This window comes from Panthera pardus, unplaced genomic scaffold (genome assembly GCF_024362965.1).
Source record: "Panthera pardus isolate Hobbes unplaced genomic scaffold, ASM2436296v1 HiC_scaffold_25, whole genome shotgun sequence".
NCBI classification, from domain to species: Eukaryota; Metazoa; Chordata; class Mammalia; order Carnivora; family Felidae; genus Panthera; species Panthera pardus.
Window position 1 is genome coordinate 9,113,727 of NW_026526821.1, and position 24,645 is coordinate 9,138,371.

Here is a 24,645-nt window from a genome sequence, read left to right on the forward strand (position 1 = left end):
CTGCATTGTTCTTCATCAAGTTGAGTCATTTTTATGTGAAGTGTCAGGATCCCTAACAAATAACTCCTGCCAGACAAATCAAGTTCCTCGTCTTAGAGCCGTGGCTAAATAGTTTATAGCTTTAATCTGCTCACCGAGGTGTGCAGTCTATGACAGTAATTATAAATGCAAGGAGAAATTATAGCTGAATGCTTTAACTGCATTAGGAGCTGTTTGATGAACAATCATGAGTGCCTGCTCGTTGCCAACAATAGAGGGCAAGTTAGTGTCAGTGCATTAGAGAGATTTCAGTTCTGCATGGTGCTTCTTCCCATTTACCACAGAATGTCACTTGTCTTCTATAAAGTAGAAAAAAAGCACCGTGGAAAGCTTTAAACTTGATAGTTAAAAAAAAAAAAAGACAAAGAGAGAAATGCAGGGGAAACTGTTTATCATTATGACTTTTTCTTTTTTTTCCGCCTGTTTTGTTTGGCGGCTGGTTCGGTTTCGAATTCGTTCACTGAAGGTAGCTGCTTGTTTACTTACGAGGAGCCTTTAAAAAAAAAATCCCTCCTCTAGCCATTTTCGAGAAATCTTTATAGACAAAGACTTTGTTACGTGCAGGGGCAAGTTCAGCATCGGCCCAGGCAGAAGATCTGGTGATCGCGCGTGTGGCCCCCCACGAAGTCCTTCTCCCCATCTGTATCTACCTAAGCTAATGACACAATTCAGCTCTTTATTTTCCCCTCCTCACTTTCGCGGAAAGACGTTTTTAATTTAGCTGAAGAATTACACAAATGTATTTTAAAGACATAAATCCATATAAAAAATATGAGCTAATTAAAACATTGCACTCCCTGTCGCTCATGGATTTTCAATTTAGCGAAAGAAAAAAGAATTGCATCTGGTTAAATGAAAAGATGATACTGATCGCAGATTGGAGTAAATGAAAAATAATGTTACTCTATATTAAAGCACCAAATTATACCCGTCAGGATTGAGATTTCGAAGGTCCCAATGAGGAGGAAAGTGCAACAGAGAGGGGGGCCAGCCATGTGCGAGGGAGTCAAGCCAGATCGCTTGCATAAAATGAGCGCATTCCAACAGGCTACACATTTGTTTCTTGCTGCGTTGGAAATACGCGAGTCTTGTAGCCGACCCTGTTCCTGAATTCTCAGTTTGCTTCCCTCAAGTGAGAGTCAGGATAGTGATCAAAAAAAAACAAAAAAAAAACCCCCAAAAAACCAAAAAACAAAAACAAAAAAACAAACCAAGCCAAACTGTACATGCGAATTTTTCCTGGAATTTGGGTCATTCCTTGGTTAGACGCTATATGGCAAATGTACAACTGCCTGACAGGACAAGGAAATCATAAGAGAGCGAGATTTGCTTCACCCTGCGGGCCAGTTCCAGCCCCCCCCCCCCGTTTCAATATCTGAAACTCTCTCGGTGGAGGAGCCGAGAGGCGGTAGAAGGTGATGAGTGTCCAGCAGTCCCGGGCTGAGTCCGCCTCTGCCCTTACTGTGCGCTCTTGGACAAATCCCGAAACGCTTAGAGCTCCTTGCAAATTAGAATGATATGAATAACCATGCCTGGCTCGCGGAAGAGGCCAGGAAGTGGGAGTTTTGCTGTCATTTGCTATCGTTATGATCAAGTAGCAAGTGGAGGCTTCCACGGGGCCACCTGGGAAGAGCCCACGCGTCCCACATGCTGCAGGTGCGGCTGAGGAACGTGGTGGAAACCGGCAGGGACGGTGGAGGACTAACTTTTCCTGTGAACCTACCGGTTGCCAGGCTTTCTGGGAAAGAATTGCACAGGCCTCGTTAATTCTCAGAGTTTTCTAGGACGGGAGGACTGTGTCCACATTTTATAGACCCAGAAGTGGGCCAGATCTTAGAGACGGTGGATGCATCCTGGGCAGCCTCGGAAACCACCATTCATTCCCCTCCTGGGCTTCCCCCCACCCCGGGATGGGGCAGACGCCCCTCCCGTGTGCTCCACTGACCATTTACCCCAGAGCTGCCCATCTGTGTGCCTGCCGGGAGCCTCCAAGGCAGAGTCTCGTCCCGGTCACTGGTTTATTGCCCGGGATCAGGGTGGTGCGTGGCCTGGAGCGATAGCCTTCTGGGTAGGTGATCACGAATGAGTGAGGGTCCGAGATTGTGGGAATTCACCCGGAATCTCTCTGCCTCCTCTTCCCTCTGACACGGTGGAATCCAGCCCTAACTTATAGGGCTGTTTGTGAGAATAAAGTGAAATAATGTTTGTAAAGCACTTGCCACAGGGCCAGCACATTTGGCTACTATAATCAGAGGGCCTACTGGCTCCCCATTACGCGTCCATTGCTGAAGAGTGGCTGGTGCGTAGTAAAAGCACAAGCAGTGTTTGTTGTAAGATGAAAGAGACTCAGGGAGGGGAAACAGGGACGAAGGGAGGGAGGGAGGGAGGAGGGAGGAAAGGAGAAAGGGAAGGAGAAAGGAGGGAGGGGGGAGGAAGGAGGGAAGGGGAAGGGAGGGAGGAAAGAAGGGAGGGAAGGAGAAAGGGAAGGAGAAAGGAGTGGGGGGGGGAAGGAAGGAGGAAGGGAGGGAGGGAGGAAGGAGGGAGGTAAGGAGAAACAGAAGTAGAAAGGAGTGGGGGGGGGAAGGAGGGAGGTAAGGAGAAAGGGAAGTAGAAAAGAGGGGGGAGGTAAGGAGGAAGGGAGGGAGGGGGAAAGAAGGAGGGGGGTAGGAAGGAGGGAAGGAGAAGGGAAGGAGGAAGGAAGGGAGGGAGGTAAAGAGGAAGGAAGGGAGGAATATTCCTCTAATGGATGAAGGAAAGGGCCATGTCTCTTACAGACATTAATGAATCCAGCCCCTTCGGTCTTTCCAGAATGCCATATAATCCATTTGTGAGGGTTGCCAGATTTAGCAAATAAAAATACAGAATGCCCAGTTAAATTGGAATCTCAGATAAACAATGAGTAATTTTTTTTTGTTTGTTTAGTAAAAATATGGCCCATGCAATACTTGGGACATACTTATTCTACAAACTCGTCATTTATCTGAAATTCACATGTAACTGGACATCTTGTATTTTATTTGGCAAGTTTACATGCTGTTCACCCTGAAAGTGTGTCTTTCTCAAATCGCCCGCAGCAAAGGTGGCTGCTTCTTGGACTCGAATGCATTCTTGCCCCCCATTTCGGGACGAGGTGTGCGGCTAAACTTGCACGCTGCGTTACACGGAAATGACTGTAATTTCAAGTCTTTAAGCATTTTAGCCTCGTTGATTTGCTCTTTGTTTAATTTCTGTTCCTCGAGAGCGTGCGGTTTTTAAAGGTATGTACAAATACCGACTGAAATTGTTTTAGAACACTTCTGTCCTAAAACAGGGCTGCACAATGTAAGGTTGTCTAATTAATTTTTAACGAAAAGTCGCCTTTCCTATTTGGCCGAACACCGTGCAGGGTTCAAGACCTATCTGAGAAAGGAAAGAAAATTCGGGGCAGAATTTGCATCTTGCGGAGAACACAGACACGGCAAACTCCCAATTCTTCCGTAAACTCTTGACCACGCTTTTCTCAAACATCGTGTCATTTGGTACAACTTGTGGTACCACGCACACCAGCTAAAATCAGAGCGCCGGGTAACAGCCATCTCGTTTTGTGATCGTTTAAAAACATCTATGCATAATTCTAAGCACTGGGCAACGTACTGAGTGTTGTTCTAAGAGAGGACATGCCTCCCGAGGTGACCAGAGCATCACAAAGCCATCTCTGCACAAAGTCGGGAGCTACTCTGGCAGATTGTCTTATCTTTAGTATTGACCCAGACACACCACACACGTACATTCCTACTGCTTTGAACGAGTCTTCAATACTCAAGCTTGGTTTTCTGTCATCCTAGCTCGAAAGCACAGCATCACGGTGTTTATATAAGAACGGAGCTTTGGTTTCATATAGTGATTTACTCTGTAATACGGTGCTTCAAAAGTCCAAAGCCTGCGGAGGGATGAGACAAGAGCTATCCTGTCTTTGTATTTACCTTATTTGTTAAGGGCCTTTCGTGTAGGTTTTTCCAAATGATCAGTTTACTTTTGCTTCCTCAGAACAGACATGCACGATTCCGATTTTGACTAAGGCTTTCTTCTTCTCCCATCTCTCTATTTACATACCGCGATGTTTTGGCAACGATATTAATTTTTTTCCCAAAGAATGATTACAAACCTAACAGGTGGAAAATTGGTCTTTATTGTAGCACAAATAAACATTACCTATTGGTCCTCTTGACCATGGTTTGGACCCTGCCACTATGGGATTGGAAACATCTCTCTTCTCTCTGGGTATTCTGTATATATCCACCTTTTTTTTTTTTCTTTTTCAAGGACCAGAAAAGTATAATAGCAAGTTACATAAGATTTAAAATGTTATATAGCAAATAAATAGAATGTCGCCAAGCCCCGAGCTCACTTAGAGATCCAATAGCTGAATTTTGGCTTTTCTTTCAATAGTGTGAGCTGAACAAGTCATGCTTGGAAAGCAAGACATGAATCTGCTGGTAGCACATTTTAATTATCGTGATAAAAACATGCAAACAAAACAATAGTCTTCATTTGCGCCCACGTAGCCATCGGACCTACAGGACGGGTTCCCCTTTATCAGAAGCTCTTAGATCTTTTCACTGAGGGGACAGGCCCAGATTTCCACCCTTTCTTTCATCCTGACCATCCTCACGCTCGGCAACTCTCCCCACCTGACGTGAGGTGAGCCCAAAGCCGCACCCACATAAATATCCCTCCTTCCGCTTGGGAGGTCTGCCAGGGCTCATACCTTTGTGGCTCGATCTGAAAGTCTCCTATTTAAAAACAAAGGCTCTGACGATGGGGGGGGGGGCGGGTGGCGAGGGCGGATACAGTATTATCAGCTGTTCGTATCTTATTGTGAATGAACTGAAGGAACTAAGCTGTCACCTAGCGTGACATTGACTGGACTGGTAAGTGCTGAGGCTGTAAGTCAGGTCGGGTCCCCGTCTGGGGCGCGGCCCGAGGTGGGGGGGACAACTTGAATATGTGTGGAGGTCCTTAGCATGTGGCGGGGGGGGGGGGGTCATGCTGAAGGGGAGAGAAAAGGAAGTAGACAAAATACAAAAAAGAGAGATGAATGCATTGGGTGAAGACCCAGCCTTGAAAACAGTTGACACGGCCGGTGTGGCAAGACTGCCAAGGCATTTGACCTTGGCCTCTGTCCTCTTTCTTGGAGGTGACATAGACAGTCTGGGCACCAGTGACTATACAAGGCACAGAACTTCTATGATACATGATGCAAATTATCTGGATGCCGCGGGACCCCATGTGCATTGGCAATGGGCGTTCGGAAAGTCCTTTGTTTGTTTAGGTAAAATAAACTCTCGAGGGCATGCAGTGCATCTATCTTTGTTAAGGGTCGACGCTCATATTAGTCTATCCTAAAGAAAACCGAAAGATGAGAGAAGAAAGTAAGCTTCCTCTCTCTTCACCCCAGTGTTCTGCAGTGAATATTTTTCTGCCGTCTGACTACAGGCCAGATGCCCTTTCCTAGCAACCCTAACGGAGGCGATAGACAGAGGGACGGGCGGGGCAGGTATCAGCAGCGATCGCTGAAAGGAAGCTGCCAAAAGCATCGATTGCAAGCAATAATAGCAAAGTCCACGAGCTGAGTAGGAAATCTCTGCACAGCGGCTGCCCCCAGGAACTCTGCAACGCTCATTCGCTTGCTCAGCCTTAACTCACTCCCTACGTCATCAGCATCGCTATGGGAAGGCGAGGGGGTGAGACGGGACCGTGGTGGTGGTGGTGGGGGGGGGGGTCTGTACGTATTAATTAAAGTGAGGTGTAGCCTCGGCTGGAGGGCCTTGGGGTCCCTAAGGGGATCACGCCTCGTGAGGCGGTAAAATCTGCGCGCGCCAACTCTCTGAACTCGTGTCCATCTGTTCACCAACTCTAATCTGGAGACATTGGGAGAGCGGCTAGGACTTATCGCGTTCTAGTGTCTCATGCAAGTAAGTCCTACTCCAGCAGGCTCCTGTCCTCTTGGTACCGGGAGACGTGAGCTGCCTCTAAGCAGACCCATCTCCCAACAAGAAGCTCCTCACAAGGCTACTGTCCCGTCACCTGGGAGCAAACCCATACCTGAAGAGCTATTCCTCGTCCACGTCTGTGACAAACTGAGAGTGGTGTTCGGGTGACTTGGCGTGCGTTTTGCTCAGGTGGAGTTTTACTGCGTGTTTGCTCGCAAATGTCCGACAGCACAACTTACACTTGAACTTAGAGTCTGTGTCCTCTTCGCCAGCTACGGTTTCCGGAGACCTCTGAGCCGACGACACCCGCGAGATCTCTTGCTCCGGCTTGCCTTGCTGTTCTACCGCCATGCGGGTCATGTCCTTCATTTGGAAACCCAGGTGCGACTCCAGGTGGCTGATGTAGGTGGAAGGGGTTCTAAACTGGGAGGCACAGTCACTGCAATAAAAGACGGGGTGTCCTTTGTCCATGTTTTTCAGGAACTTCGTCCCGCCCGTTTTCCGAAGTTGGTACTTGACGTTTGCCAGCCAGTGGCTGATCGTGGTCATCGAGAGCCCCGTGAACTTCGAGATTTGCATTCGCTCTTGAGGGCCCAGGTCGGACAGCAGGTACTTGCCCTCGGACGTCTGGAACAGACTCGAGGCGAACTGCGCTTGTAGGATCAGGAGGTGCTGAGGGTTCCAGTTGGACTGCCGGCCCTTCCTCTTATGCAGGGTCGAGACCTCGCTGGAGACGTCCTCAAAGCGCCTGACATCCATTTCCAGCTTCATGGGGGCGCCCCGCGAGGAAGCGGCGGGCTTTGGGGTGGTGGCCTTGGGGAGGACCTTGACCATGTCGGCGATGTCAGACAGGGCGTGCTTCTGAGGTGGGGACGTACAGGATTGTGCTTGCGAGGACTCGGCTTTCTTGCTCTTGGACTTGGTCAGGTCGATGGGCTGATCGTTGCTCTCGAACAGGTAGCGCCTGGACACGCTGGCCGGCCGCGTGGGGGCAGGACTCAAGCCCGGCTTGTCCATGACGCCGAGACTCGACTTGTGGAACATCGACATTGTGCTTGAGCTTGGGCTGGAGCAGGAAGGGGAGCGCAGGGGTTCCGTGGCCTTGCCCAGGTGATTGTTCAGGACGGACTGCAGGGCGCTGAGTGGGTTGATGCATGGCAGGGCCGGGGCACGCGTGGGCAGGGCGCACCCGTTGCTGAGGGAGTGCGCTGGCTCGAGGGGCGGGCGTTTCTCGGGCTCGCCGCCCTCCTCCACCAGCCTGGCCTCCTCCTTCAGGAGACAAGGCTCAGCCTTCTTGGACTCGGAAGGGGTTTCGCTCTTGGAGAAAGCATCCCCGTCGCAGTGGCTGAAAGGTGAGGCCTCTTCCTGGGGACTTTCTTTCCCACACTCCTTCGCGACCTCGTCCTTGTCGTCCGGCTCCTTCTTCACTTGAGTGTATGGGGCCAGGTTGGTGGGCACAGAGACCAGCGGCATTACTTTCCACTTTGGGGCAATTGGCCTCAGCTTGTTGGTGAGGTTAGGGCGAATCTGCAGGACCTGGGATCCCATGGGCAGGGCAGGCTTGGCGCCCTCCGACAGCTGATAGGCCGCGTGGATGCTGGGGTACGCGCTCCAGCTGGGAGCCCCGTTCTGGGCTTTGTTGATGGCCGTGGTGACGGTGTTTTCCAACGACTTCAAAATGTCCCCTCCGCCCTTGGAGCCGTCTTCCAAATCCTCCTCCCTTAGATACTGGTACTTCATTGTAGGGTCTAACGGCTTCTGGAGAGCGTCTTCGTACTCCTCGCTCTTCAGGACTTTCTCGTCCTTGCCGATCTCCTCCGGTTTTTCCTTTTTGCTCTCTCTCTTCGGCTCGGTTGTAGAGGCCGCACGGTCAGAGGCAGAGTCACCCGACGGCCTGGGAGCCAGCGAATCGCTGTTTGGGGCGTCCGACAAAGCCTGCATTTTCTCCACGGCCAGCGGGTCCAACACCAGCTGCTTCCCTTTCTTGGAGGCAGAGCTGGTGACCTTGAGAAAGTGCCCCGTGACCATCATGTGGGTGGTGAGCTGCTGCAGGGTGTCGTGGGAGCTGCCACACTCCATGCACTTGAGGATCTGGGACTTGCAGGCCTCAAACTGCCAGGTGTAGCTGGCGCCGTTCTGGTAGCCATAGCGGTTGTTGGACGACAGCTGCAGGCCGGCCGTCTTCTGAGAGGAGAACGACTCCGCAAACGAGCCCGTGGTCGAGTCGGGGGAGCAAGGTCGGTTGACGTCGAAGACGCGCTTCTTGGCCGGGGTGACCGTTTTCGACGAAATGGTGGGCACTGGCTCCTTCAAAGGCACTTTTTGGTAATGTTTTGTTTTTATCATGTGGACGCTCAAATCTTGGAGGGAGTCGAAGGAGTCGCCACAGAACATGCATTTCAGAACCTTCTGAGCATCCTCCTTGTCCATATCCTGGAAAGCCCGTTTCCGGGGCTTGGAGTAGCCCGTGGGTCTCAGCTTGTCCTTTTTGCGGTTGTCGTCTTGGTAGTGGCCCGTCTCATTCATGTGCACGGTCAGCTCCACCAGGGTGTCGTAGGCGGCGCTGCACTGCCGGCACCGGAAGCGGCTGGCCCCGGTGAACGCCGACCCGCACATCTTGCCGCTCTGCCGGTACAGCTGCACCGAGCTGAACAGGCTGGGCTTCCCCACGGATCGGGAAGGCAAGTTCTGCTGCAGGCTTTTGGACAGCGCGTCCTGATGCCAGTCGAAGTCGGTCTTGCTGCTGCCGTTGCGCGGGTCGCAGGGCCGCCTCTCGCCGCCGGACAGCTTGAAGCCGAGGCCGAGGCCCGACCAGTAGGAGTCGGACAGGATGTTGGCGTAGACGGCGGTCATTTTATCCATGCAGTTGTGGCTTTCGTTGGGAGGCTTGGGGTGCGCGCTGGCTTTCTTGTCCGCGGCGTCTCGACCGCAGACGCTCTTGACGTCCGACACCTGATCGCTGGCATCGCTCAGCAGAGACTCGTTCTCCACGTCCTGATTGGACAGGTGGCTTCCCGGAGAGTTCTGGTAGCTGAAGCAGCCTTTCTGCTCGGGGCCCGTTTCTAGCTCCTCGTCTGTCCCCGGGTCATTGCTGCCCTGAAGCGGAGCTACCGAACCACTGTCCTCCTCTTCCTCTTCTTTTATTTCCTCTCCTTCCTTCAGCTGTTCCTCCTGGGCGTAGCCTGCAAGAAAAGTAGAGGAGGATATGAAATAATAGTGGCAGGTCCCGTATTCCATCCCAGTTTCCCCGCTTGGAGCCAGTGCTTCCAATACCGAATCGAAGAGCGAGCGAATCTACGCTTTTAGTAACTGCAAACCATGGACACAGGAGAAAGCCAAATGGTGTCCCGTGTGTGCTATCTAAGGCCTTTTTTTAACTGACAGGAGTCACAGATCTTTTTAAATGCCTAGAGTCCCAAGTTAATAACATTCACATTTAAGGAATACCTAGCGCTCTGATAGTCGGACCGTGGCTAAATTCATAGGTATGACTTTCAGGAAGGCTGGGCTGGAATTCAACCCTATAAAAACAGATCTTTACGGAGAAGGACGTTGGCTCACGAGAAAACTAGATTTGACCCTTGGCATCTCCATGGTAAGGTTTACCGAGAGCCTTGGATATGCTGGCATACAATTATCTTAATAAATCCTATTTGAGTGCTTGCACGTAATTGAGATGCACTGCCATTATATTTTTGATAGCCGGTGTCTTTTTGTTATAAGTTTTATTTGTAGAGAGTCACACGGCAGGAAGAGAGATTACGGAGTATCGAATAAAATCTTCCGTCGATAGCTAAAAAATTATGTAAGCTCGGCAAACATAATGATTTTAAAATAATAGCAAATGGTGTTGGAATGGGAGATTTGGGGGCTATCCTATTATTCGCAAACAGGTTCACGAAGACCTTTTCAGACAAGGCTGAAAATGCCCTCTCGATCTTGTGCCTGTAATTTCAAATGCTTTGTGATTTGTGGGTGTCCGTCATGAGATGCCAATTATACGTTTGATTTGTAGATGCAAAATGCTATTGGGGATGCATGCCTTCCCTTCTCTGAGAGGATTTAGGGCCAGTAATTGCATAGGGAAAATGAAGGCATGAGAGAGCGGCACAAGAGAGCGGGTGCAGAGGGAATTAATGGGCAAATATCCATCAACAGAGATGGGGAAAGTGACTATTTATGCCCATGTGTTCATTTCTTTCACCTGGCCTTTTCAGAGCCTCGTGGATGAAATGCAACTAAAGAGGGACCAAAGCAAGGGAGATTCAGTCTTAGATTTGCAAGGCTTGCGTGATCTCAATGCAGTGTTTTCCTGGTGTGCTCTTCTCTCCCGTCTGAGTGCAGGTGGGTGCCTGGGAGAAACCCTAGGGTGGTGCCATGTTCCCATTCACCAGCGAGCAAGCTGGGAAAAGAGTGATCATGCATGGAGGTCTGTCCCACAGGCAGGCAGAGCGAGTTAGAATAGAAGACAAAGGGGTTTGTTGGGCGTAAGGCAGCTCCAGTCAGAAACTCCAAAGGCTCCTGCTGTGGCTGGTAAAGATGAATGTTTATTGAGCAATTGCTACCTCCTAGGAGCCCTGCTAACCACCGCAAATGCCTTCTTCCATTTTGTCTGATTGCCCACACGATGGAAGAACTATTATTATTTTCACTTCACGGATGGGGAAAACTGAGGCTCTAAGGTTAAGAAATTTGCCCAAGGCCACCCAGTTAGTATGGTGGCGTCACAACATGCCTGTTTGATGAGAGAGTCCGTGGGTCTAACCACTACGCTCCACTCTCTATGACCAACCTAAAGGATAAGAAAACTTCGCGGAGACCCAAAGGTTAAAGGTTAAGCAGTGGCATTTTATGGAAATGTCACTAAGTAGGTAATCACTTGGGAGGGGAGAAATGCTGGAGACAAGAACCCACGATTTAAACCCACGATTTAAAGGACATGGCACCATAAAACAAGATGCAATATAAAAACTGGGTTTCGCCATGAGCTTGGCGGTTGTGTTCATTCTAGATTTGACCATTATTGTCACTGTTGTTCTGCTTCTGCTCTCCTAGCAAGCTGACCAGTGGGGTTTTCATTAAACTAGTGTTGCTGGTCTCCGGTTCCATAAATTGGTTTGATGAAAACAGAAGGTACTCAGTCTAGTTGAGCAGCCATTAGTAAGTGGTCATTCCTTGCAAGAAAACCTAGCTTAAAAGAACTGAATGACTAAATTAGACCACCACCCCCCCCCCCCCCCATCCCCACTGCATTTTCTTTTTCCTGGACTAATTTGTATGTTTGCAAATCAGTATTTGGTATGTGAGTCATATCATTAAGCTCAAGAGAAAGCCTGTTATAAAATGAATAAATGAGTTGCTACAGAGCCAAAATACTCCAAAGCAACAGGCAAATTTTATCAATCAAACAGGGTCACTTTTGAGAATTAAAAGGGCTTTATTGCTCAAAATCTGGGACGACACTCATTAGCCAGAGCTGTTCCAGGCCAACTGAGACATACAGTTACATATCTATGAGCTATACAACCATAGCAACACACATACACACACACACCTACACCCACAGACCAGTGGAAAAAAAATCTAGGAGGAAAAAAGAGGTTTCTGCCACCACAACTGATTAAGAGTGTGGCCAGGCCAGGTTTTACTCGGCTCACCATTTTCGGTGCATAGCACAGGGCCTGGCATTTGGTTGGAAGCAATTCATGTTACTGTGTGTGTGTGTGTGTGTGTGTGTGTGTGTGTGTGTGTGTGTTGATGAAATATACAAACGTGTGTGTGCACGCAGGTGTGCACATGCATGCACCAACCCCCGCCCCATTATCGGCCCGGCCGATATAGTCATTTTCACACAGGAGAAAATAAGTGTTTTTGGCTTTTTTTCCCTGCTGACATCTGGAAGCTGTGCTTTCCGGACCAGCCCAGCTTCACAGTCTACTTTGTCCTTCTAAATGGATTCCCCAGAAGAAATGTCAGAGACAGCAAATGCCTCCCCCACAATACAGATAAAATTTTCTGCTTAATTAGCCATTGACATGTTTACTATAACCTTTACAGAAGAGTAACTCATGCTGAGAGACCCTTTTTGTCTGTTTTCTCCTGCAGGACAGACTAAATCTCACGCACCCGATAAGGTAACACATTGAAAGGCTTCATAAAAAAAAAGGGCCAAAGCGTCCGTCGAAGAAGTAAATGTATTTTAACAACGGATGAGGGTTCCGAGGAGTTTCTAAAAACACGTTTTGATATCACACATTTAAAACCGTTCACTTGACTTAAGTGATTTTGTTTGCCACCGGCGGCTGATGAGAGAGAGGAAAGACAGCCAGAATATGGGTGATCTGGGTGTGTAATGAGTAGCTGTCTCTCTCTCTCTCGATGATTTGTTTAATAAGATCGCACCATGTGTAAATCTTGGTAAAGTGGATGAGTGGCAAGTTGATTCTTAGGAATACTCATTTAACAAAAGAAACTGGATCACCATTATGCCAAGGCACAATAAAAAGAACTGTTCTCTGTGGAACCTCCTTGCCGCTTTCAGGTTGAAGATCAAATTCTGTGGTGGCAAACACCCCCCGTTCCAACCTCAGTTTCTAATCTCATCCCTTGCCAGAGGCATAACAGCCTACTTGTTCCTTCCTGACTTTGCCAATCCTTTCTGTGACTTGGCTCCTTGCAGTTGTAGACCTCTCTGCTCCAGAGAGTTCTTCCTCCAGACCTTCACATGGTGGTCCCTTTTCGTCCTTCAGGTCTCTGTTTCCGGGACTCCTTCTCCAGAAGGCTGTCCCGCCCCGTCTCCCCTTCTCTGTGTAACCCCAGGCCACACCCACCTACTTCTTGAGATCCCTGTAGTACCTACCACACTCTGAGATCATCTTGTTTTCCTACTGGCTGATTGTCCCCTCCGTCTAAATATGAAGATGAAATGCTTGTCCCCATGGAGACCTTGCTTTCCCCAACGCTCAGATTGAAGCCTGGCATGGAACGGTGTCCAAAAATTTATCTGAGCGCACGAATGCGTAGATCATACAACTTAAAGGGATTATTCCGGTTGCAAACTCTGTCTCCACATCTTGACGGTGCAATTGGAAGCTATGATGGGTAAATCATCCCTCCCCTAACCTCCAGTATAGATCAGATGTGAACTATGACCACCCTGACCCGCTCCTCTCAATGGGGTCATCTTTTCAGACCAACACAGCCACCAATGTTCTTGTCGCCAGAAATCCCTGAGCTGTGAATTTAAACTTTTAAGTAGGAAGACTGAAAATAAGCATCAAGACTGCAAAGTGTCAGAAAATTCATCCATAATGTGAGCAGACTTCTATTCAAAAGAGACTCACACATGGGAACTTGGAAAGTACGGACTAATTTTTCCATGAAGATAGTCTATCACCTGTTCCAGGATACAGGTTCCACAAATAGGAGGGTGGTCTTTCCCTGAACTCTTGATTTTACTAAGGAGAAAAGGGAGTGCCTCGGTGGCTCTGTCGGTTAAGCATCCGACTCTTGACTTGAGTTCAGGTAATGATCTCGCGGTTTGTGAGATCAAGCCCTGCATCCGACTCTGCGCTGACAGTGCAGAATCTGCTTGGGACTCTCTCTCTCCCTCTCTCTCTGCCCCTCCTCCTCTCTCTCTCAAAATAAATAAATAAACCTTAAAAAAAAACAAAACAAAGGAGAAATGTCCCTGGAGAAATATATTTTATATGCTACGAACTTTTTACCCTATTATGTATGTCAGTAAAATTCAGAAATAAACTCTTAAATTTTAGAAATTTCCTCTTATAGCAAAGGTTAAAAAACAAAAGAGATATTTTTTTAAATTGCCACCTGAATTGTTTCAAAAATGTCTGTTCAGAATGATTTACATGAAATTGTGCAAAATAATTCATGGGTTGCATGATGTTAGATAGCAAATTTTTTTTTTTGCCAGGCAAACATTTTTGTAGTTGCCTTGAAAATCCACAATAGAGTGTTTACTGTAAAAACACTGGCAGTTTTTAAAGTGGCAGTAGAGGTGGGACAGTTATAACCCGAGAAGAATATAAAATTCGAGAAGGCTGATTTTCAAAAACTAAACCAGAATTCAACCAAGACCTCATTTAAAAACATATCCAGTGGTGACAGGATCATTTTCGCCAATCTACCCCACTAAATGACAGTTTAAAATCACACAAAGATTCCACAGTGTGCAGGGCAGACATAAATGAAGGGATCGCAAGAATTGCTCGCCGTGTACCCAGTAGGTACGCTAAATGATGACACAGAGGAAGGTCTCCCTGTCACGAGTCTCTAGTGTTTTGGTGACTGTGGTCTAGAAATCTGTTAATATGTATATTATTATTGGCACTAATTGGCACTCTCGTTGGCAGGCTGAGTAAAGAGATAAGAGGACCTCGTTCAAGGAGACTGCGTGCCTCCCGATGGTGGCCAGGCCCTGAGCGAAGGCCGGTCGGAGGGCTGTGCAGAGGAGATCCGAAGCTTTGTGTTTCAGGATGTTGGGCTGGGGGGCCGTGGGATCCCTGACGCTGTTCCGGAGCACAGACGTCAAACTTTCTGAGAATCTGGGTACCACGAGCCAAGGCTCAGTCTCCCTGCAGCCTGGGCTCATCATCTAAGCGCATGCACCTTTCTAAACAGGAAAGTTGTCAACAGGCAAAGTCAAATTCACGACATACGGATTTTTATCCCCACCACACTACGCATGACTCATTAACATGATTGTAGGCACAGGTCAAGAGAGAAGGGCTCATTCCCTCTGTCTGAATGTCAGAACCAAACAAATAGAAATCCCTGTTTATTTTATTTTTATTAAATTGTTTTTCTTTAATGTTTATTTATTTTTGAGAGACACACAGAGAGAGAGAGACAGAGTCTGAGCAGGAGAGGGGCTGAGAGAGAGGGAGGCACAGAATTCGAAGTAGGTTCCAGCCTTTGAGCTGTCAGCACAGAGCCTGAGGTGGGGCTCGAGCTCACGGACTGTGAGATCATGACCTGAGCTGAAGTTGGACGCTTAGCTGACGGAGCTACCCAGGCGCCCCAGAGATCCCTGTTTAGAGCTGGGCTGGGGGCAGCGGCAGGGGGACTTCTCCTGAGCCCATAAGTGCTCTCTAGAGATGGACCGAGAGCTTTCGGAAGGTCATCAAGAACAACAGCATCTCTTTTATGAACACCTCCTGCACACCATTCAGTCAATGGGAACATTTTACTTGCGCGATGTGATGCACATCAGGTGTGGTCCGTGTGGAACCAGAAACCGTCCATTTAGTTAACACGCTCTTGTTGTGGGCACTTTCTTGAGTCATCCTCGTAGCACTTTGGACCATGAAGCTGCTTTCTAATCATGCTCTGCGTCTTTCTCCACATCTTCGCCGTCAGCAAAAAAAGGACTGAGCGGATTTGTACCAGTGGAAGGGGATACGCCGTCATCCCTTGGTGGTTCGTCTGTTTATTTGTTTAATCAAGAACTATTTATTCTGCATCTACTGCATGCAAGGTAGCTCAGTCAAACTGCCCTGGAACATCCATCACGGTGGTTCTCCAAAGGCCAAGGAGAGTAGACAGAGGAGTTATGGAGAGAGGTTAGACACCGCAGTTGGGGAGAAAGACGTCACGGGAAGGCCATGCATTACTGGAGGTGGGAAGGTAATTCAAGTGGGCAAAGTAGGCCAGAGGGAAGAAAAACAATCCTCCATTGCAAAGGTAAGTCGTGTGCTCACTCAGTTAGATAGAGAGATCCGGAGGAGCCGTGGGCGGTGGAAAGCTTATCCCACAGTAAAGAATCCAGCAGCTATGAAAGGACTGGCCATGGGGGGGCTTAGGGTTGCCAGGTATTTCGGTTGGCCACACGGGGTAGATGAAACCAAATATGTCTGGGACCCATCCATTTGCAACCTCTGAGTCCAGGAAGCCAGGGGAGGCAAAGAGTTTGAAGATCTGGCATGCTCCGCTGGTGCTTTCACCTACCAGTTCTTTGACCCTGATTCCTTATCGGTGAGTAGGTGTGACAATCCCAAGCCTGCCTACCTCCCTGGGACAGAGAAGGAAATGGAAGAGAAAGTGACTCGTGAACCCTCCCTACTCAAAGATTCGTCTTTGGAGCGGCAGCAACCGCAGCTCGGAATTTGTTAGAAATGCGGACTCTCAACCCCAGCCCAGGCCTAGGGAAGAGGAATCGCTTCACAAGATTCCCGGGGGATTCCTATGTTCAACGATGGTGGAGAAGTCTTGTGGTGAACTGCAAAACTATTAGCTGGTAGCAAGGTATATAGCAATCTGCCTCTCTCTGCCTGTGTTCCTCCTGGCGTGTGGGTACAGGCTTTGTGAAAAGAGAATATACGTCTTTGAGAGGCCCAGCCCCTTTCCTCTCCAAGGACCAAAAGATGAAATGCCTGACGCTTAGACCATTGCTCCCAGTTGACGCTGGGAAGCACTGAGCGAGAGAAAAATACAAGTCACTGATTGAAGGACTGACCAGTTAAGGAAGAGATAGGATGGTCCACTGGCCGTGAGACCAGGCAGGTCTCAGTTCAAACCTGCCACTTACTCTTAATGTGATCTTGGGAAAGCTGCTGAAATGTTCAGGGGATCAGTGTCCTCATCTACAAATGGGAATCATTACAGCGTCTACTTCATAGGAAAGATAGGAGCGTCAAACATGATAAAGTATGGAAAACACCAAGGCGAGAGGACAACCTCCCAACTTCCTGGGCCTGTTCTAGGCATTTCATAAATACCTCACATCCTGACCTCCCACCTGAACCCACAGACGGCTGACATCAGTTGGTTTTGGCACCTTTTTCTTCCTAGATCCTATTCTGAGCCAACAGCTTTTAGATGATATTTGCATGAGATATGAACCAGCTTTGCATGTGTCATGCATAAGAAAAGAGCTTCCTCCAGCTTGGGGTTTGTTACTTAACATTAAATCATTCCTACAAGGAGCCTGTGGTATGTGTGCTGGGAACTTCCGTAGAAGTGATGTGCAAACATTGAATAGCGAGTTATTAGGTCATTACCCATAATGATCATGTCTGCAGTCCTCAAGAAATAAAGCAACCCACCATCCAAGGGGAAAGGTCTTTGTCGGATGCCTTGGGCTTTGCACTGAAGAGAAATGACTAATGCTCAAAGCAGAAGGTCTAGAAAAATGCTCTGTATTTAGCTACCTAGAATATCAGTTCAGTGTACAGTATTATTGGGAAACATCCTGGTGACAATTTTAAAAAGCAGAAGGAGAAAATATTCATGGAGGAGGGTTAGAAAGGGGGTTAGTTCATCAGCTTTCTGGTAGTAAGTCATTATCCTTATATTAACTTCACACCAAGAGAGCCATAAATCAGGAGGAGGGGATAAAACAAAGTGAAATGAAACAGGGACAAAGAAACTACACAATAGGACTGAGGCTTTCCTATCAAATTAAGATTTTCAGGCTTTGGCTTTTCAAGTGGTAGCAATCATTTTCGGAAAAATGCGCATCCTGATTTTCTATACATTTTCCTCACACAGGGACATAGAAACACACTCACACATACACAGTTCTTTCCAAGACCGGAAAGTTTGGAGTGCTTTTTTTCTCCCCCCCTCAAGAAAAAGGACAGTGAATCATTGTCTAGAACGACCTTCAGAAAGTATATGAAGCTGAAGCACCATCTGTATTGTTTTAGACATATATTCCCATTTTACTCGAAATAACATCATTAGCACGACCATCCCACGGAGTGAGAAGGTGATCTTGTTCCCTTCTTGCCTGGCCTGAAGTCAAACATCTTTTCTTTTCTTTTTTTTTTCTTTCTTTTTTTTGGCAAATGCTGCTGCTTTCTCTGAAATATTTCATGCAGATAATGGATAATGACCACTTCTCATTGCGTTTTCTCGAAGACGTCTAACTGCATTAGCCAAGAATGGAGAAATTTTAACCTGCTTCTTTTGCTAAGTTCATAGCTGTGACCACTTGCCATTAAGAAAGAGAAAGAAGAAAGAAAGAAAGAAAGAAAGAAAGAAAGAAAGAAAGAAAGAAAGAAAGAAAGAAAGAAAGGAAGGAAGGAAGGAAGAAAGGAGAAAGGGAGGAAGGAGGGACCTCAGAGAACCTAAATTTGTACTCTCAGAAAGCGATCTGGCCTTTGCTTTCCTGTGAAGAGTCTTTACTTTCTCTAGAATCACAGAAATCTGAGGTGGAAAGACCTCTTGTATCTTATGGCCAATTCAACATTAGCCAGGGAAGGGTTTCCTTGTCCTGGTGTTACTCAGTTCTATGACTAATGGCTCAAACATTGGACCTTCCAACTCTTCATGTTGGATTCCCCACCAACATGATTGTTATGGCCAGTGTGGCTATAAGCACCACTATTCCTTGCCATCTTCCCCCTAGGAGCAGAGCTGGGTTTCTACCATGATACGATTGGATCAAATCTAGGGATTGCAGAAAGCTTTTAGTTCAAGCTTTCATGATACACTTTTGCCACTTTATTAACACTTCAGTCAAGTAACCCCTCAACATATGCTTGAACATCCTCAATAATGGAGAACTCCCAGCTTTGAGGCAGCCTACTCTCTATTAAAAAAAGTACTGATAGCTAACATCTATTGAGAACAAACGTACACATAAAAGCCAGTGGACTAATTTTTTATGTGTTACGTTATTTGCTCCCCACAATAACACTATTTGTCTTTCAAATTCCATCTTAACAGGTGATGACATTGAGTTGTAGAGAATGTTAATTACATCTCCAGAGTCACAGAGCCGAACTGGGACTTGAATTTGGATCTGTCGAGCTCTACAGTCTTTGCTGGATTCTTCTTTTTCCCTCACTCTCTGTATCTAATTTGTCAGTCAGAGATATTAATTTTATTTCTAGAATAAATCTAAACTCTTCTTGCTGTCATCCACCGCCAGGCCACTGCCTTGGGCCAGGCTGCCATCATTTCTTCCCTGGTAGATGTGGTGGCCTCTTCAATTGGTGGCCACTCTTGCTCTCCTACAGTCCATCAACTTGTGCAGCAGTGATGGGGACCTGCTAAATGGAGACCCAGCTTCCTCTGTGCAACCCTCTCAATAGCCTTCCTTGGCCCATAGGTTCATGCTCCCTAATGCAGCCTGCAGCTCTGAGATGACCTGTCCTCTTTCCATTTCACATCCCTCTCATCAGTGTCCCCTCGGTGATGTCAAAAGCCAAAATTCTCCGACCTATTCCCTAACTCACCAAATTCTTTTCTCCCTTAAGGCCTTTGAAATTCTGCTTCTCCTTCATGGAAGGTCTCCCCCTTTTCTTACGTCTGATTCTTTCTCAGTCTTCTAGTGTCAGCTCAAAGGCCTGTCTTCAGAGGGGTCATCTCTGATCATGGTAACTGCCACGCACTCCCCCCAAATCCCCAATTGCCAGTTATTTTCTATCTCAGCCCCCTCATTTTTCTTGTGCAGTTCTTATCCCAACTTTCAGCCGTTTTATTCCCCTATTCACTTGGTTGTTTGGCTTCACAAAGGGCAAACGCCCCTCGCAGGGCAGGCTGAGTCCACCTTCACCTCTGTACTCCATTGCTATCCAGGGCCTAACTTGTTGAATATAGGAAGAAATAAATGAATGACTGGGTTGAGAAATGAATGAGTGAGTGATTGCATCAGTAAAGCACAGTCTTCTCTAGCTGACAAACTTAGATTTCATTCTATGGTCCCAACACACTTTCAAACCATAGAGAACACCAAGAAGACTTTTTAAAAGGATATCCCTTTGGATGGTTGAGGTTCCACATGGGGTGGGCTGGTCCTCCTGGGAGGCAGAAGAGGCCAGGGACAGATGGGGGTGTGGATTCAGGGGCACTGGAAAGACTCTTTCCTCCTCAACTCTGAAGGCTTTTACACTCTACTTCATGCCTCAAACCCTGCAATTTGCCTCTTGTTGATTTGGCATGAGGCAAGCCAAGAATTCATCCCCTGTAAAAATATGAAGACTTATTCTCTTATCTCACCTTCACACCTTAGGGTGAATGGATTTATCAGATCATTTCCTGGTAGCTGGTTTCTGTAGAAGAACATGTGGCCCTAGGAGCCAACGGGGCATCATCATACTCTAACCCAGGGGTTCTAAACCGGGAGCAAGTTCAAATGCACCCAAAGGGACATCTGGCAATGTCTGGAGACATCTTTGGTTGTTAAAACTGGAGAAGAGGTTCTATTGACAACGAGTGGGTAGAGAGGCCAGGGATGCTGCTAAACACCCTACAGTGCACATGACAGTCCCCAAGAACAAAGAATTATTTAGCTCCACATGTCAATAGTTTAAAAATGTTGCAAAGTCAAGGTCAGCTGTAGCTTCAGGACTTGGTGGTAAGGAAGGGGGTTACTCGTCCTCTCTTTCTAGTTGTCAGTGAAACAGAGGGCTCCCTGGAGGAGGACACTGTGTCATTGAAGGAGAACCAGAAGGCAAAGGGAGTGCACCACCTTCATTGGGGATGTAACATGGAATTGAAGAGCACAATGTCTTCCTGGGTTCAAATCTCACCTCTGCCACATCTTCTATTGTCATTTTGAGCAAACTAACCACCTCTGTGGGTCTCAATCTCTTCATCTCTAAATTGGAGATAATAGTTATACCCACCGCAAAGATGACTAGGAGATTTGAGATAATTGGAAAGACCTCAGAATGCCTGGTAATAGGAAGTATTCGATATATTCCCCCTCTCATTATTATAAGAACAAAGACCTAGCCATGAAGAGGAACACTATGGGGCCGGATTTCTCAGGACTGTGAGTATTTATTCTTTCAAGCATTGGCTGAAAAAAAAATATCCATAAAGTTCTTAGCATTATTTTCAATCAATTCCTTCTGGATTCATTTAAATCCCCTTATCAGATTGAGTATTTTTATGCTACAAGAAACAAACAAACAAACAAGTTAATGATGAAAGGGATTAGCATCTCTAAATAACTCCGGTAACTCTGTCAAATAAATCTTGACCTATTTCAGTTCTTAATTAACTAGGTTAGCTTTTAAATGAGGCAACTTGTATAAAACAGCCAGTCAGATCTGGGGCCAAATCCCCACTGGACAGTTGGATGAAGCAGTTCTTGGAAATGACCCAGTTTCTGGGAGATACAGAGGTCTTCGATCTTTTTGAATCAACAGTTTGAATAATCTAATAGAAAATTGTCTAGGGTTTTCTGACCCTTTGATTTCAGGTGAGGGTTGGTTTAAGAATGGCCTTTTTAAGACTTGTCATCTTTTCTGGGTCTCTACCTATAAAGGAGATAGGCAAATAGGAAAAGTCTTGAGGTTACTATATCAGCACCACCCACGTAGTTCTAAATTAGTCATTGTCCCAGGAGTGGGCAGTGGGAGAAGACAACACTATCCGGTGATCTAATATCCTCCAATGGTGAACACTGATAGATGGCTACAGATAATACAGCCACTATCTTGTCATTGGTATTTTCTGTTTTATGTATTTTCCTCTACTTTCTATATCTTCTGATGTTGGTTCTCAGTCAGCGCCTGAACCACTCTCATGTAAGTGGAATTTTCCAAAAAATAATAATACATGTGCTTCCCCCCCCCCCCCCAATAACAAAAAGGCAGTGTTCAGCGAATTGGCTAGTTCATTTGATTTGAGGTGTCAAAGATAATTTTTTAAAAATTGTTTTGCTATGTTTTATTATTTATTTTTGAGAGGGGGGGACGGGCAGAGAGAGAGAGAGGGAGACATAGAATCCAGAGCAGCTCCACGCTCTGAGCCATCAGCACAGAGCCCAACGCGGGGCTCGAATTCACAAGCTGCGAGATCATGACCTGAGCTCAAGTCGGACGCTTAACCGATGGAGCCACCCAGGTGCCCCCTAAAGGTAATTTTTCTTTACCTGGAGAAATTACAAGGGGCTCGAATTCACAAGCTGCGAGATCATGACCTGAGCTCAAGTCGGACGCTTAATCGACGGAGCCACCCAGGTGCCCCCTAAAGGTAATTTTTCTTTACCTGGAGAAATTACAAGAAAAAGACCCAGAACTTTCTGAGCTGGGGAAGGATGTTTAAACATGAGTTGAATCATTGGAAAAGCATCTTATATGCAGTCTCTAACATCTTCGAATAGCTATTGGGAGATCGAAGGCAAATTAGTAGTTACACCTTAGACTTTCAAAGAGGACATTGGTGGGTTTCCAGATCTTGTCAATTGTTTGTTACTTACAGGCATTTAAAAATGAACGTGGCCAATTCTTGGACAGTGCTGAAAAGACCACCAGCGTTCCAGGATACATTATAGTAAGCAATGCGGTTGCTCCCCAATCTATGACGTATGGGTGTGATTGGTGGCACCCAGGTCTGTTGGGGCTCAAATTTGTCTCACCTAATCACATTGCAATAGTGGCTTATCTATGGGATTAGGCCTCAGCTAGGCCAATAGGTGATCAGCACTCTCCGTTTGATTTGATGATTAAGAAAGTAAAGGTCTCTCCCTTTGGCTTTTCTTGTTCTTCTGCATGAATATATAATCTTACGAGTTGCTAATAGAAATTTCACTACCATGAGGGAAGTTAGCCTAAGGACTAAGCTAGCATATACAAGAGCAGAGAGCCAAGAAAGTTACAACCAATTGGAGGGGGAACCTTGATCAAACTCTACCAGAAGCCTTGCTGTCTTTGTACTTTGAAATTTCAGGAGCAAATAATCCTCTTTACCGCTTAAGGTATTTGGGGTGAGTTACTTGCAACCAAGAACTTCACGGTATAGCTATTAATCTGTTCACCTTTCATAGTTTGGCTGCAGGTATTACTTTATAGATAACATTTTTACCAAGAAAGGTACATTCACCTTGCCATGTCCTACATTGCTTTATTCCTTGGTATGTATATCCTTTCGCCCTTAACAATTATGACCTTTTGTTTGTTTGTTTGACAAAGTATAAGGTAATCCTGTCCATTAATTATCCATGATGACAAGAAGGTCAATACCACAAAATTTGGGATTCTTGTTGGTAGGCAAGCACTCAATCCGTTGTTAGTTACACATGGACGATTTTGAATTCTGAACCCATCTATATGCCATCTCTGCCCTGAGCTCGTTTCCAAGCTCCCCGAGGACAATTCTCCCTTTTTTCCTGTGATCCATAGGACTTTACCCATAACTCTTAGCAGACCCATCAAATTGTGACTCTTGAGCTCACCTCCCAGAAAGTAAACTCTTTAAGAGCAAGGAAGTTATTTGTGTTTGTCTTCGCACACCCAGCACTGGGAGTTTTTGGCACATGATAAGGGTGCCATAAATGCTCTTTTCTCTCCTTGTCTATTTTGTGTTCTACAGCTTTACACATGGTCTTATACATAGTCAGTGCTTCAGAATGTTACTTAAATACAACAGCAGAGACAGTGTTTACCCAAGGAGGGTCCCAGCCCCCAAGTGGACCCTGAATTAGAGACACACATGGCCTCCCACCAACCTTTCTGGTGGTACCCAATACATTTTTCGCGACTCGGCTCTGGGTGATTTGGCCCCCTAGGGACATTTGGCAATGTCTGGAGATATTTTGGTTGTCGTAACTATGGAGGGGAGTGGGTGTGCTACTGGCATCTAGTGGGTGGAGACCGGAGATACTGCTAAATGTTCCACAATGCATAGAGCACCACCCCCCCCCCCCCCCGCCCCGCCACCCAACAAAGAATGATCTGGTCCATATGTCAGTACTGTCAAGACTGAGAGACTCTGAATTGAAAATCTTTCTCTCCAATTGGAACATGAGCCCCACGAATGTGGGGGCTTATCCATTTCATTCATTCCTACATTCCCAGTACCAGTCACAGTTCTTGAGGTGACTGTTTTCTGCTTTTGCCAGAACACCCTCCACCCCTCACTGTGGGCCATTTTGGTGGGGTGCTCTGTCCCCATCCATTTTCCCCCTGCTTTTGCAATTTGGGTGTGTTAATAATTGAAATCATCTCCTCTTTTCATGTTAAATTAGGTAGTGTAATTGATTTTTATTTTTTTAAGGCATAAGATCAATTTGGGACTGATGTAGTTATAACATTGTCAGAGCCAGGCTCTATAAATCTACTCCCTTCAAGGCACATTGGGAAGGAGCCAGCAGGACACAGATTTTGGTCTTTGGGAGATTAATTTAATGAACCTCCATTGCACCTGGACCCTTTTCCTTTAAGAACGATCCAGATAGCATATGTATGTGTTTAAATGTCTGGTATTTTGTTTAAAGAGCAGTGAGGTAGGACAAAAACATAAGAACTTTCTCTTTCCTCTTTTTTTTTTTGAAATATGGGCACACTATCCCAGTGTGGCCAATCAGACTATTGCCCCATAGAAATCAAATTCTGAACCCGCGACTCAAGCACGGAAAATGGTTGGAGTGGGTCCATCCTAACAAGAACATCATGAAGAGATCTCCTTTGATTTTGTCCCCTTCACCTTCAGAGCCACACTGACTTCTTCCCTTTCAGCGCTCTGGTTCCATGCTCCTTCTAGCACACTGCTGGTCTTGACTGAAGCTAGCCAGAGGTAATGTTTGTTGCTCATAACCAAAGACACCACTGGCTAACAGATGATGCACAATACATACTTTGAGTAAAAGAATGGATTTGTTCTAACTCTAACAAAGTGGCTTCTTTGCATGTTAGAATAAAGCAAGCTCAAGCGT

The 24,645-nt window shown here is 46.6% G+C and overlaps 1 protein-coding gene across 7 annotated transcripts in view; it reads right to left on the minus strand.

Annotated features, from left to right (window-relative positions):
- The window catches only part of TSHZ2 (teashirt zinc finger homeobox 2), a 454,178-nt gene that overhangs the window by 180,461 nt on the left and 249,072 nt on the right, over positions 1-24,645 (minus strand). For 3 of the 7 annotated variants that reach the window (XM_019458120.2, XM_019458121.2, XM_019458122.2), the window contains exon 2: positions 6,124-9,193. In XM_019458120.2, the coding sequence (XP_019313665.1) occupies positions 6,132-9,193 (3,062 nt within the window). In that variant the 3' untranslated portion in view covers positions 6,124-6,131. Of the gene's footprint in view, positions 1-4,186; positions 9,194-24,645 lie in introns of those variants that run through there. The other 4 variants (XM_019458124.2, XM_019458123.2, XM_053890126.1 and 1 more) reach the window with 2 other exon arrangements.